Genomic DNA, 13,757 nt, shown 5'->3' with positions numbered 1-13,757 from the left:
AGGAGAGCATGCTAAGAGAGCATGAAAAAGCTTTGTGGGTAGAATAAAATGCGTTTTTGAATATATAAAGAACAAGAGAATAACTCGGGGAATTAGAGACCATATTGATAATCTGTGTGTGGACATGAAAGATATGGGAACAGTCCACAATGAATACATTGCTTCAGTCTTCACAATGGAAAAGGATTATGAAGGTGTAGACATTTGGGTGGAATCTGTGAAATATTAGAGTAAATTAACATAGAGAGAGGAGGCACTAGCAGGTTTAACAGCCTTAAAGTGAATAAATTCACAGACCTGGATGAGATGTATCCCAGATTGTTTGGGGAGGCAAGGGAGGAGATATCAGGGGCACTGGCAGCAATTTTCAAATCCTCTCTGGCCACAGGTGTGCTGTGATGTGGAGATGCCGGTGTTAGACTGGGATAAACACAGTAAGAAGCCTCACAAGACCAAGTTAAAGTCCAACAGGTTTATTTGGTAGCACAAGCCACTAGCTTTCGGAGCGCTGCTCCTTCATCAGGTAAGTGGGAGTTCTGTTCACAAACAGGGTATATGCCATGTTTACAAACAGGGTATATGCCCTGTTTGTGAACAGAACTCCCACTTACCTGATGAAGGAGCAGCGCTCCGAAAGCTAGTGGCTTGTGCTACCAAATAAAGCTGTTGGACTTTAACCTGGTCTTGTGAGACTTCTTACAGATGTGCGATCAGAGAACTTGGACAGCTCAGTGTTAAAAAAGGGAGGTAGCGATAAAGCAAGAAATTATAGGCCAGTCAGTCCAGCCTCAGTGGTGGGAAAGTTACTCTCAATAATTCTGAGGGACAAAAGATATCTACACTTGGATAAAACCATAGAATCCGTAAGTGCAGAAGGAGGCCATTCAGCCCATCGACTCAGCACTGATTGTCCAAAGTGCACCTCCATTCTCACGACCCCACATATTTATCCTGACACTAATCCGCCTGACACTAAGGGGTAATTTAGCATGGCCAATTTACCCAACCTGCACATCTTTGGACTGTGGGAGGAAACTGGAGCACCCAGAGGAAACCCACGCAGACACGGGGAGAATGTGCAAATTCCACACAGTGACCCGAGTCCGGAATTGAACCTGGGTCCCTGGTGCTGTGAGACAACAGCACTAACCACTGTGCCACCCTTACATGTTGCACATCCATTGCTGGCTATCACCGTTAATATTGTGATTTATTCTTCTGAGCTGTTGAAAAGCAATGAAAGGCCCAAAATTTTGGTCAAAAATATAATGTGAAGAAGTGAGCTCTTTTATTTGAAGTGGTGCAGTTATCCCACAAGATGGCGCCATTTAGTTCTCAGCACTGCATCTCTATTCCATGCTCTTGCTGTTTGTGAAAGGCAACTGCTGGCCTTTAAATATGTGAGAATTTTCATCTCTGGAATGTCATGGGCAATAAGCTCTCTATCCTCAAAAATAACTTCTCAAAGATTATTTCGCTGAATATATTAGTCTGAAGCTCTTATTTTCAATATATCTTGATGTCAGGCCTAAAAAGCAGCCACTTAATCTGGCCAAGAAGATCAGCTAACTATTGTCTCCAAATGCACAAGTGGCTAATAATTAATCTCTCTGGATCACAGTGAAATTTACATTGTAGCATTTAATCTACAGAACATTTAATCTACTAACTTTCACTTGGATAATCCAGGATTTTCCATTTGAAAAATAGTGCAATTTAGCAGTTGGAAGGTTGTATGTTTTCCAATAGGATCAAAGGCAACAAAAGGGAATTTTCCCACTCTGCCTTGCTTATGTTGGCTAATTCACAAAGCACCAACAAAGGGTTGTCTGGGAGACCTTCATCATTATTTCATTGACTTTGTTCTGGCCGTGTTGAAGGCTGCTCCCACAATTGTAGCAAAAACAAAACTAAGTGAAATCAATTATTTCGCTGATTTTCAGCCAAACCCTTCAGTGAGCAAATGAGTGTCTCTTTTTAAAATTCATTTGATTTGATTTGATTTATTATTGTCATGTGTATTGGTATAAAGTGAAAAGTATTGTTTCTTGCATGCTATGCAGACAAAGCATACCGAACATAGGGGAAAAGGGTAGGATAGGGTGCAGAATATACTGTTACAGTAATAGCTAGGGTGCAGAGAAAAATCAACTTAATACATGGTAGATCCATTCAAAAGTCTGATGGCAGCAGGGAAAAAGCTGTTCTTGAGTCGGTTGGTACGTGTCCTCAGACTTTTGTATCTTTTCCCGACGGCAGAAGGTGGAATAGAGAATGTCCAGGGTGCCTGGGACCCTTGATTATGCCGGCTGCTTTTCCCAGGCAGCAGGAAGTGTAGACAGAGTTAATGGATGGGAGACTGGTTTGCGTGATAGACTGGGCAACGTCACCACTCTTTGTAGTTTCTTGCAGTCTTGGTCAGAACAGGAGCCATACCAAGCTGTGATACATCCAGAAAGGATGCTTTCTATGGTGCATGTGTAAAAATTGGTGAGAGTTGTAGCGGACATGCCAAATTTCCTTAGCCTCAGTAATTTAGTTTAGGTTTACTTGTCTTGATTTTGTTACCTTCTATCCTGAAAGGTACTGATTTCTCCTGGGGTGTAGCTTCCAAGGGTGTAAGAGCTCATCAATATAGAATCATAGAATCCCTATAGTGCAGAAGGAGGCCATTCGGCCCATCGAGCCTGCACGGACAGCAATCCCCATCCAGGCCGTATCCCCATAACCCCAACTATTTACCCTGCTAATCCTCCTGACACTCAATTTAGCATGGCCAATCCACCTAACCTGCACATCTTTGGACTGTGGGAGGAAACCGGAACACCCGGAGGAAACCCACACAGACACGGGGAGGATGTGCAGTCGCCGCACAGTCACCCGAGGCCAGAATTGAACCAGGTCCCTGGCACTGTTAGGTATTAGTGCTAACCACTGTGCCACCACTGTGCCACCGTGCCACCCAATATCTTAAAGTTGATCTTAAATTTGGCTTCGCTTATCTTCTTTTCTAACTCAAATATTCAAATCTCCTAACTTGAGATTTAGATGTGATGAGAGAGTGCATTTTCTGTAATAAAAAGGGACCCGTCAGGGAGGTGAATTATTTTTTATTTTAAGCTCTGGTCAATTAATCAATAAAACTCTGTAAATAACCCTGGAAAGGAGATACTTGGCAAAGAGGGAAACTTCCCTTGGGCTGTCTTTGCGCTTATTAGAAAAATCATGCAATAATTCATTTGTAACTTGTACCATTTTACAAAAGAAAATGCTTAGTCTGTCCAAATTAAGTTAGTAGATAATATACCGTGGTAACATTGATTAATAGGATGATGTAAATTCCACAAAAAGGGGATTAATTGTGACCTAGGGAGATTAATTATTAACGACTTGTCCATTTGGAGACTTTAGCTAGCTGAGGCCTAATTTTATTTGCCGGATTCACCGATCTTTATGCCTGACAGCACGAATATCTTGAAACTTCAGCATTTCAGGTTAATATATTCAGTGGAATGATCTTGGAGCAACCAACATAGAGAGCAAATGTAGCAATTTAGTCAGCTTTTTTTATTCATTTGTGGGACATGGCTGGCCAGCATTTATTGCCCATCTCTAGTTGTCCTTGAAACTGAGGGGCTTGCTAAACCATTTCAGAGGGAAGTTGAGAGTCAACCACATTGCTATGGCTCTGGAGTCATATGTCGGCCAAACCAGGTAAGAAGGGCAGATTTCCTTCCCTAAAGGACATTAGTGAACCAGATGGGTTTTTCCAACAATCGACAATGGTTTCATGGTCATCATAGATCCTTAATTCCCGATAACTTCTATTTATTGAATTCAAATTCCACCATCTGCCATGGTGGGATTTGAACCAGGGTCCCCAGAACATGAGCTGAGTTTCTGGATTCGTAGTCTAGCGGTTATAACACTGGGCCATCACATCCCCCATTGGAACATTTGGGGATTTATGATTTTGCAGTTTATTTTCCTGGTATCTTGCTTTCTGGCCCATATTCATTACAGAAATTACTAATTATAACATTTTTATATGATAAGAAACTTAGCAAAGCAGTAAAGTGGATTGAGAATAGTTAAGAGTTAGTGGATAGGATTTTATGGCCTCACTCATCCCGAAACTGTAAAATCCTGCCCAAGGTGAATGGACCTTTCCATGATCCGCCCCTCACCCGCTCCGATTCCTGTGGTGGACAGGACGATAAAATTCTGGCCATCGAGTTTTACAGCACAAAAAGAAGCCCTTCGGCCCATCATGTCTGTGTTGGCTATCAAACACTTATCTATCCTTATCTCATTTTCCAGCACTTGGTCCACAGCTTTGCATGCTCTGGTATTTCAAGTGCTCATCTAAATGCTGCTTAAATGTTGTGAGGGTTCCCGCCTTGACCACCCTTTCAGGCAGTGAGTTCCAGATTGTCACCAGCCTCTGGGTGAAAAAGCTTTTTTCTCAAATCCCCTCTGAATCTCCTGCTCCTTAACTTAAATCTATGCCCTTTGGTTATTGATCCCTCTACTAAGGGGAAATGTTTTCCTATCTACACTATCTACATCCCTCATAATGTTACACAACTCAGTGAGGACCCCACTCAGCCTTCTCTGCTCTAAAGAAAATAACCCCAGTCTATCTAGCCTCTCTTCATAGACAACATCCTGGTGAATCTCCTCTGCATCCTTTCTCGTATAAATTCGCTCTTTTTATAGTGCGACGACCATAACTGCGCACAGTACTCTGGCCGTGACCTAGCAAATGTTTTATGCAGCTCCATCATAACCTCCCTGCTATTATATTCTATGTAAGAAGTCTCACAACACCAGGTTAAACTCCAGCAAGTTCATTTGGTAGCACAAGCTTTCGGAGTCTCGCTCCTTCTTCAGGTGAGTGAGGAGTTATGTTCACAAACAGGGCATATACAGACACAAACTCAATTTACAAGATAATGCTTGGAATGGAGTCTTATAGGTAATCAAGTCTTAAAGGTACAGACAATGTGAGTGGAGAGAGGGCCAAGCACAAGTTAAAGAGGTATGTATTGTCTCCAGCCAGGACAGTTAGTGAGATTTTGCAAACCCAGGCAAGTCATGGGGGTTACAGATAGTGTGACATGAACCCAAGATCCTGGTTGAGGCCGTCCTCATGTGTGCAGAATTTGGCATTCAGTTTCTGCTCAGCGATTCTGCGTTGTCATGTGTCGTAAAGGCTGCCTTGGAGAATGCTTACCTGAAGATCAGAGGCTGAATGCCATGACTGCTGAAGTGCTCCCCAACTGGAAGAGAACACTCCTGCCTGGTGATTGTTGAGCGGTATTCATTCATCCGTTGTCGTAGCAATTGCATGGTCTCCCCAATGTACCATGCCTCGGGACATCCTTTCCTGCAGCGTATCAGGTAGAAAATGTTGGCCGAACGGCAAGAGTATGTACCGTGTACCTGGTGGATGGTGTTCTCACATGAGATGATGGAATCCGCGTCGATGATCCGGCACATCTTGCAGAGGTTGCTGTGGCAGGGTTGTGTGGTGTCGTGGTCACTGTTCTCCTGAAGGCTGGGTGGTTTGCTGCGTACAATGGTCTGTTTGAGGTTGTGCGGTTGTTTGAAGGCAAGAGGTGGGGGTGTGGGGATGGTCTTGGTGAGATGTTCGCCTTCATCGATGACATATTGAAGGCTCCGGAGAAGATGTCGTAGCTTCTCCACTCCGGGGAAGTACTGGACGACGAAGGGTACTTTGTCCGTCGTGTCCTGTGTTTGTCTTCTGAGGAGGTCGGTGTGGTTTTTCGCTGTTGGGGATGTACATTGGGGAGACCATGCAGACGCTACAACAATGGATGAATGAACACTGCTCGACAATCACCAGGCAGGAGTGTTCCCTTCCAGTTGGGGAACACTTCAGCAGTCACGGCATTCAGCCTCTGATCTTCGGGTAAGCGTTCTCCAAGGCAGCCTTCACGACACACGACAACGCAGAATCGCTGAGCAGAAACTGATAGCCAAATTCCGCACATATGAGGACGGCCTCAACTGGGATCTTGGGTTCATGTCACACTATCTGTAACCCCCATGACTTGCCTGGGTTTGCAAAATCTCACTAACTGTCCTGGCTGGAGACAATACACACCACTTTAACCTGTGCTTAGCCCTCTCTCCACTCACATTGTCTGTACCTTTAAGACTTGATTACCTGTGAAGACTCGCATTCCAACCATTATCTTATAAATTGAGTTTGTGTCTATATATGCTCTGTTTGTAAACACAACTCCTCACTCACCTAAAGAGGGAGCGAGACTCCAAAAGCTTGTGCTACCAAATAAACCTGTTGGACTTTAACCTGGTGTTGTGAGACTTCTTACTGTGCTTACCCCAGTCCACCGCTGGCATCTCCACATCATTATATTCTATGCCTAGGCTAATAAAGGCAAGAATCCCATAGCCTTTTTAACCATCTTATCTAACTATCCTGCTGCTTTCAGGGATCTTTGGACATGCGTTCCAAGGTCCCTCTGGTCCACTGAACTTCCTAGGGTCCTACTATTAGTTACGTAACCCCTTGCCTTGTTAGTCCTCCCAAAATGCATCACCTCACACTTTTCAGGGTTAAATTCCAGTTACACTGTTCTGCCTATTTAACCATCCCGCCTATATCATCCTGCAATCCTGTCATGTCATCTGCCCAGGTATCAGTCATGCGAAATATTCTTGAAACACTGAAATGAGTTGTTTCAGATATAAGATTATGACAATATTGTTTTATTTCTGTTAATCTTTTAATCCAACAATTTTGTGAGTCGCGATGACAACCTGCCCAAGAAAAGTGGGAGAGATGGTTAATTTTTTAAAAACCTGTGGATCAGATTTGAAATTAAAACCAAAGATGCTGGCAGTGTATAGCCAGCGGGTCCACCTGTTCCAATGGAAAAGAACATATAAACACTACAGATCAATTTGAACAAGAAGCCTGTTTTCTTCCCAATCACTTCTAATACCCCCCCCTGTTTGATAACAGACTCGATTTATTCTGTCAGTTCCCCAGATATTGAAGTGATTCCGCGGCTGAATGAATTTACTTTCCAAATTGTTGTTTTCTGATCCTCAGAACATAGAGAACATTAGGTATGGGGGGGGATAAACACCTCATGCCCCAAAACCCATGCTTGTATTTGCTTAATCTCACAATCACCATCTCCTAACCATATCTGAATTCTCTTTCTGGAGAAAATCGCTTTTTCAATAAGTCTTCCCTTGTAACTTATTCCATAGCCGAATACTCTTCATGTGAAACAGGTCTCCTTGAAACCCTCATTTCTCCTTTCATTTTAGAAATGGATCCCCCTGTTTATCGATCCCTTTGTACAGTATGAACAATTTATCTCCATTCTTCATTTTACAATGGGGAGAACCTTTGACAGTTCAAAATATAAAAGTTGTTTTCCCAATCTTATCATCACAGCATCACCAGCCCCCTCCCTGCCTCCCGAACCCCAACCAATTTCTTTTGCTGCCTCCAAATATCAAATTCCAAAATTACAGAGGTCAGGGCAATCCAACCTTTACACATCTCAGTATGATTCAGTGGTTATTCTCAAAAGAGAGAATCATTAACTTGGTACACAATGCACAACGATGTAAAATGAACAGTTTCTCTGTAGATGTGAGCACAACTTCAGTGACATTTTTGAAATTTGGAAAAGTCTGCAGCATTTTCTATTTTGCTGCTTTAGTGTTTAATGAGTTGTTTACCTCTAGATGGAGCTAATAGTAATGGTTTGCTTTATTAGAATAACCCAGCTTTGCTGCATGGCTTTGTCACACATGGATTTTATGTTTTCTTTTGTATTCTTACACTTTCTCTTTCTGCTCTTTGTCATTCATTTCTCATTTTGAAGAACATCTACATTGACCTTCAACCTGTATGGTAGCAAATATATTATTTAGAGGGTAGATGAGAATGGTAAATAAAACATTGGTACATGTTTTCAGACTTTTATATCTTTTTCCCAACGGAAGAAGGTGGAACAGAGTATACCTGAGGTGCATGGAGTCCTTGATTAGGCTAGCTTCTTTCCCGAGGCACTGGGAGATGTAGATGGAGTCAATGGATGGGAGGCTGGTTTGCGCGATGGACTGGGTTACATTCACAACCCTTTATAGTTCTTTGTGGTCTTGGTCAGAGCAGGAGCCATACCAAGCGATATTAAGCTTATCCATGTTAACATTATGAGTCTGATGTGTTCTATTCCTTGATTCAACAAAAAGAAACTAGCAGTAATTGCGGGAGCCACTGTATAAGGTTTCGTTGAGATTCTGGTGGGAGTGGTAAAAGAATGGTAAAAGCCCAAATTTTGGCATCAGTGGCAAAACATGGAAACTGATTTTGAAAAAAGCGGCCCACAAAGATTTAGGGATCATTGTGAGTGAAATCTCCCTTCTTGACAGCAGTTTAAACCTGGCGCCAAGGCCAGGGGATGCCTTGGTGCACAGTAGTAATGTTAACAAGCAGGGTGACAGCCAAACAAACTGAAGTATTCACGTTCAGCAAACTAAGAAGTTAAAAATACTTAAAATCATTCACCTTGAATTTAAGTTTTCAGATAAGATAAGCAAACTTAAGTAAAAGTCCGAGTTTAATTTTAAAATTAAGAATATTTTTAACATAATTGACATTCCACAAATATAAGATCAACTTTTCATAGAATCATAGAATCGTACAGTGCCGAAGAGGCTCTCGGCCCATCGATTCTGTGCTGGCATATGAAAAACACCTGACCTCCCACCTAATCCCATTTACCAGCACTTGACCCATAGCCTTGAATGTTATGGCGTGCCAAGTGCTCATCCAGGTAGTTTTTAAAGGATGTGAGGCCACCTGCCTCCACCATGCTCCCAGGCAGCACATTCCCAACCATCACCACCCTCTGGGTAAAAAAGCTTTTCCTCACATCCCCACTAAACCGCCTGCCCCTCACCTTGAACCTATGTCCCCTCGTGAATGACCCTTCAACTAAAGGGAACAGCTGCTCATTTGTCCATTCTGTCCATGCCCCTCAGAACCTTGTACACCTCAATCAGGTCACCCTTCAGTCTTCGCTGCTCCAACGAAAACAACTCAAGTCTATCCAACTTCTCTTTATAACTTAAATATGCAGCATCCTGGCGAATCTCCTCTGCACCTCCTCTAGTGCAATCACATCCTTCCTATAATGTGGCAACCAGAACTGCACACAGTACTCGAGATGTGGCCTCACCAAAGTTCTGTACAACTCCAACATGTCTTTACTGCTTTTGTAATCTATGCCTCAATTGATAAGGGCAAGTATCCCATATGCCTTTTTTTCATCACCCTACTAACATAACCTTCTGCCTTCAGGGCCAGTGAGTGTGTTTAGCAGTAATTATGAAGTTTGTATACCATTAAAAACCTGGTTACATCTCATTCAAAAGGGGTAACTTCTTCAAATGATATGAGAGGAACTTCTCATTAGTTCTTTTGATTTCCATGATTGTCAACTTACAGCGGGGGTGGGAGACCTTAGCAGTCTAGCCCTGGAGAAGGATAGAATTCTTGACAGAAATCTCTAGATTTTAACGTTGTTCTGAATATTCGGCACAACACCAGAAAGTGATGTTAATTTCAGTGGATTAATGATGATGAATGGTGTTATATTTTTTCTGTCATTGCTACCACAATATCTAGGTCAACAAATCAGAGATGTTAGCATTGATCTCATTATGATGAAGAGCCGTGAGATCAGTAGGAATGGATAGTGAGATTTTTAGGCTTTCAGATAGAATTGTATTTCAAGGAGGCTGTATACTTTTCTTTCATAGATCTGTGCTACTGCACACAATGGACTGAAAATTGCAAGGTGACTTTTATTTTAGTTCCATTCCTCAGAAGGTCCATGTACTGAAAATTGAACACGTTGAATGCAGAATGTTAAGAATACAAATAACATTGTTCGTATAAGTTGTTTACAGTACACGTCTGTACTTACTAAACATGTCCAAACCATAATTTGAAGCTATTGCATCTGAAATGTATTCTGAAAGCCTGAACTATTTATTAATGTTGTTCTTTTTCTTGCCAACAGGATACAACAACTATAGAAAGAATGTCAAGTTGCTTCGATGAGACGTGAGTATTGAAGGGAGCTTCACGGAGTTCCTCTTATATGTTGGGGAAATGGTTTTGCATTGGTAGAAGTATTAAAATATTGAAGCTGTTTATTTAGTCCGATTCGTTGATAATTCAGTTTTCACCACCACATTACCACTCGTTATTTTCTTTAAGTACCATTTTTGTGCAGTGGGTAATTTGTTGTTGAAATTTGAATGATCAAAACATTTACATTAAACAATTTTGAATTAATATTTTTTGATAATTCATGCTTTTGAAGTGCAAGGTCAACTAATGGATTAAAACACCCTACATAACAGAAATAATTTGTGGATAACCCAGTCAAAGTAAAGATTTGATGATAGTGCCTTTTATAACTGAAAATGTTGCTGTTAAAATTTGTTTTGTGGATACTTCCACGCAGTCAATAAAATCATCATAATTTTCACCATGTCCTTAAATGTTAAAAACCATTGTTTTGAAATATACAACTCGATCTACTTGTGTTTTTAGAAATTAATTAGAAAACATACTTCTTTCAATTTCAAAATTTCAAATAAAGGAATTGGAAGATGGCCATTAACTTCAGCATGCCTAGTGTTATAAAGGGATTGAATTTTAAACATGTATTGAGTCATGGTGAGCCAACAGCACTACGTCAGTCAAGCCATTGTTCTTCTATGACTGTAACACTCAATGGGGATTGCTGCTTCTTACTAATGCTCTTATCTGTAGATTGAAGCCCAGCAAGCCATGGCAGCAGACCTTCTCAGAAGTGTTTGGCACTCGCTGGAAGATCCTGTGGTTCATTCCATTCAGGCAGAGGCAACCGCTGCGAGTCTCCTACAACCTGGCCAATCACGTTTAACAGATGAAAGCTGAAAAGACGAGTTCGCCTGTGTCAAAGTACTTAGCAGAATTTCCAGTGCTACTTCCATCCCCACATTCAAATTGACACTTCTCTCCTAGCAACAGTAGTGTGTCCGAAGTAATATTCCGAATAGAACTTTTGCCTGTTAATAGCCAGTACAGGCTGTGTTTCAGGGCCAAACAAAAAATATTGGGTATAACCCTTTGAAAATATTAATTGTCTCAGAAACATTCATAAGCAACCAATTATCGTTTATAAGAGATATAGGGATATCGTTTATTTAAACTTCCCAGCCAATTTCAGCCCAAGAGTTAATGAGAATACCATTCTGATCAAAAATGCTACACTGATTATTTTGTTCTGGAGGCTTCTTCAAATAAGCATGTCTGAATAGTTCAGTTTGTGAAAGGTGCTAGCAATATTTTACAGTTTAGTTCTCAATCATGAAGTAGTTTTGGATCTATCAATTGAAAATATACACTGCGGGGAAAAATTCTGCCTATCAGGGCAGGAAAGAGATATCAGTCTTTGTAATAATACATGTTAGTACGAGAAAAAAATGCATAAAGCAAATTGTTTGGGATTTTTGAATGAGTTACATTGTGGTTTTAAAGTATGTTGTTTTACATGTGACTTTCTCTCCTGATTAATTTTTAATGTTTTTGTACATTCCGTTTCTCTAATTCATTTATACCAATATTTAACTTTTGTATCAAACGTTGCTGATGGGATTAACTATTATTTGTTATTCCTGAGTGTTATAAGACCATTTTTTTAACAAAATGGGAAAAAATTGAGAAGAGTGAGTGCTTGCTAGGAATATGAAAATTCTCATTTGGAGAGGATCAGGGAGTGCCACAGATTGCTTGGAGGAAATGATTAATGAAGTTTATTTAAGTATGGTAAAAGTATAATAAAATCAATTTGGCCAGTCCTGTGGGAAACAGTTTACAGGGAAGCAAATCAAATTGAAGAATGTTTAAACAAGTGCCTATAATTTAGTGACTTTTAGTGTGACAGTGCAATTGTCTTATCTTGAGCAAATCAGGAACCAAAGATGTTACATAACTGTTCGGACCAGTTCCAATGGTAAAGAACATTGTGATTTTTTTTTGAAAAAAAGTACCCTGCAGTAATTTGTTGCAATAACTTTATGTTCTGATTGTCAGATCATAGTTTATCCTGATCTCTCTCCATAGTGACTATGTATATTTTTTAAATTTATGTGAATTGCAGAGAGTTTGTGTCTCCAGTCCCTTTAGGGATATCTGAGCATGCCGTGCACAATTTTATGCACTGCAGACGTTAATTTTTATCCATCCTCCAATCAGAAAACTCCTTAAGAAATACTGACCTCTGTCACACAAGTGATGGGAAACAAATAGCATTATTGACTGTTAAAGATAATTTAAAGGTAATTTTAGCAACTCTTTTTATGTTTGGTAATTCTCAGTGGAATGCTTAATCTCTGTTGCATTACTTTGAAAGTTGAAGTAATGTTGGTGAATAAATTCTCACAAGCCCATGATTTTTCCCAATTTTTTCCCTTTCTATTGTGAAGGTACTGGTTTACACAAGTGTACAGTTTACAGGTAGCAGCTTCTCGATCGCATCAAAATAACAAGGCTTTGTTTAGAAACCTAGACAGCGAGTGGCGTTAAAGCTATTCCCATGGAGAGCATCACTAGTATCTGATCCTTTCCTTGTGCAAGCACTTTCCAGCAGTAATCACTGGATTGTAATTAGGACAAAGAATGATAAAGTTCCCCCACCTATTTAGATCAATGGCATGGATACCAATTGCAATTTCTGAACTGCTCATTCAGTATGCTTTGTGCACCCAACCTGTGAACTCCCAGTCTGCTTCGTTCGAAGGAAACCTGGTATCACATTTATTCACCGGAGCCATCGGAGGAGTTTGCACTCTGCAAGACAATTTATTAGGAGCAGAGTGACTGAGTGGCACAGTCACGTTGTTACATTGCGAATTACACTTCTTTCTCAAAGAAGTACTAGCAGCAAAAAGCAAAGCATGATTACAACTTTCACATTCCAGGTGGAATTGTATATTGCAATGTTAGCTGTGCTGATCAGCTAGTGTGGCACTCAGCTGGAATTTTAAGATTAAGCCGTTGATGGGTTTGCCAGGAGCTGACAGACCTTTAATGTTACAATTTATAAAATGTGCCCAATTTTAATAAACACAGTTTGTGTGTACCATCCATCAAAATACTGTGCTCTGACAAATGGGTGATGACTTACATAATCAAATATATGGGAGTAAGTAACAAGGTTTGGCATCCTTTCTAGATATGTATATCATTTGTTAATGTTGAGCAGTGTTTAATTTAAAAGTGGTTTTGGCAATTATAAAGTTGTGTCTGTAGAATTCCCTATTTTGTTCAGATATGGTGCATCTCTTCAAATGTGGACAGTCAATTATAGTGAGGGGTGAAAGAAAACAAATTTTACAGCACGTCAGTGGTCGAGTTATGTGTGTGGTTTGAATAAAAATACAGATATTTTCTTGTAAGTACCATGTGAATCTTTTTTTTTGGAACCAACTATCTTGTTCTTGTGTGATGGTTTACTTCTGTTTAAGAATAAATGGTTACTGTTTGACCTTCACTTCCACCTGGAGTGCTGAAGCTCTGGGCGGCATTTTCCATCTTTCAACCTAAGGGCAGTGACAAACAGTTCCAGCAACAACATTCCCATTGGCCAGAATGATGGGATCCTGTATCTGATTCTGCACTTAGA

At 40.6% G+C, this 13,757-nt stretch overlaps 1 protein-coding gene across 3 annotated transcripts in view; it reads left to right on the top strand.

Annotated features, from left to right (window-relative positions):
* Positions 1-13,529, top strand: part of zdhhc21 (zDHHC palmitoyltransferase 21) — a 109,962-nt gene extending 96,433 nt beyond the window's left edge. For 2 of the 3 annotated variants that reach the window (XM_078215347.1, XM_078215345.1), the window contains 2 exons: positions 10,101-10,144; positions 10,862-13,528. In XM_078215347.1, the coding sequence (XP_078071473.1) occupies positions 10,101-10,144; positions 10,862-10,994 (177 nt within the window). In that variant the 3' untranslated portion in view covers positions 10,995-13,528. Of the gene's footprint in view, positions 1-10,100; positions 10,145-10,861 lie in introns of all 3 variants that reach the window. The other variant, XM_078215346.1, reaches the window with a different exon arrangement.
* Positions 13,530-13,757: the final 228 nt, after the last annotated feature.

The sequence above is a fragment of the Mustelus asterias genome, chromosome 6, assembly GCF_964213995.1.
Source record: "Mustelus asterias chromosome 6, sMusAst1.hap1.1, whole genome shotgun sequence".
NCBI classification, from domain to species: Eukaryota; Metazoa; Chordata; class Chondrichthyes; order Carcharhiniformes; family Triakidae; genus Mustelus; species Mustelus asterias.
This window is presented reverse-complemented; position numbering and strand designations above follow the sequence as displayed.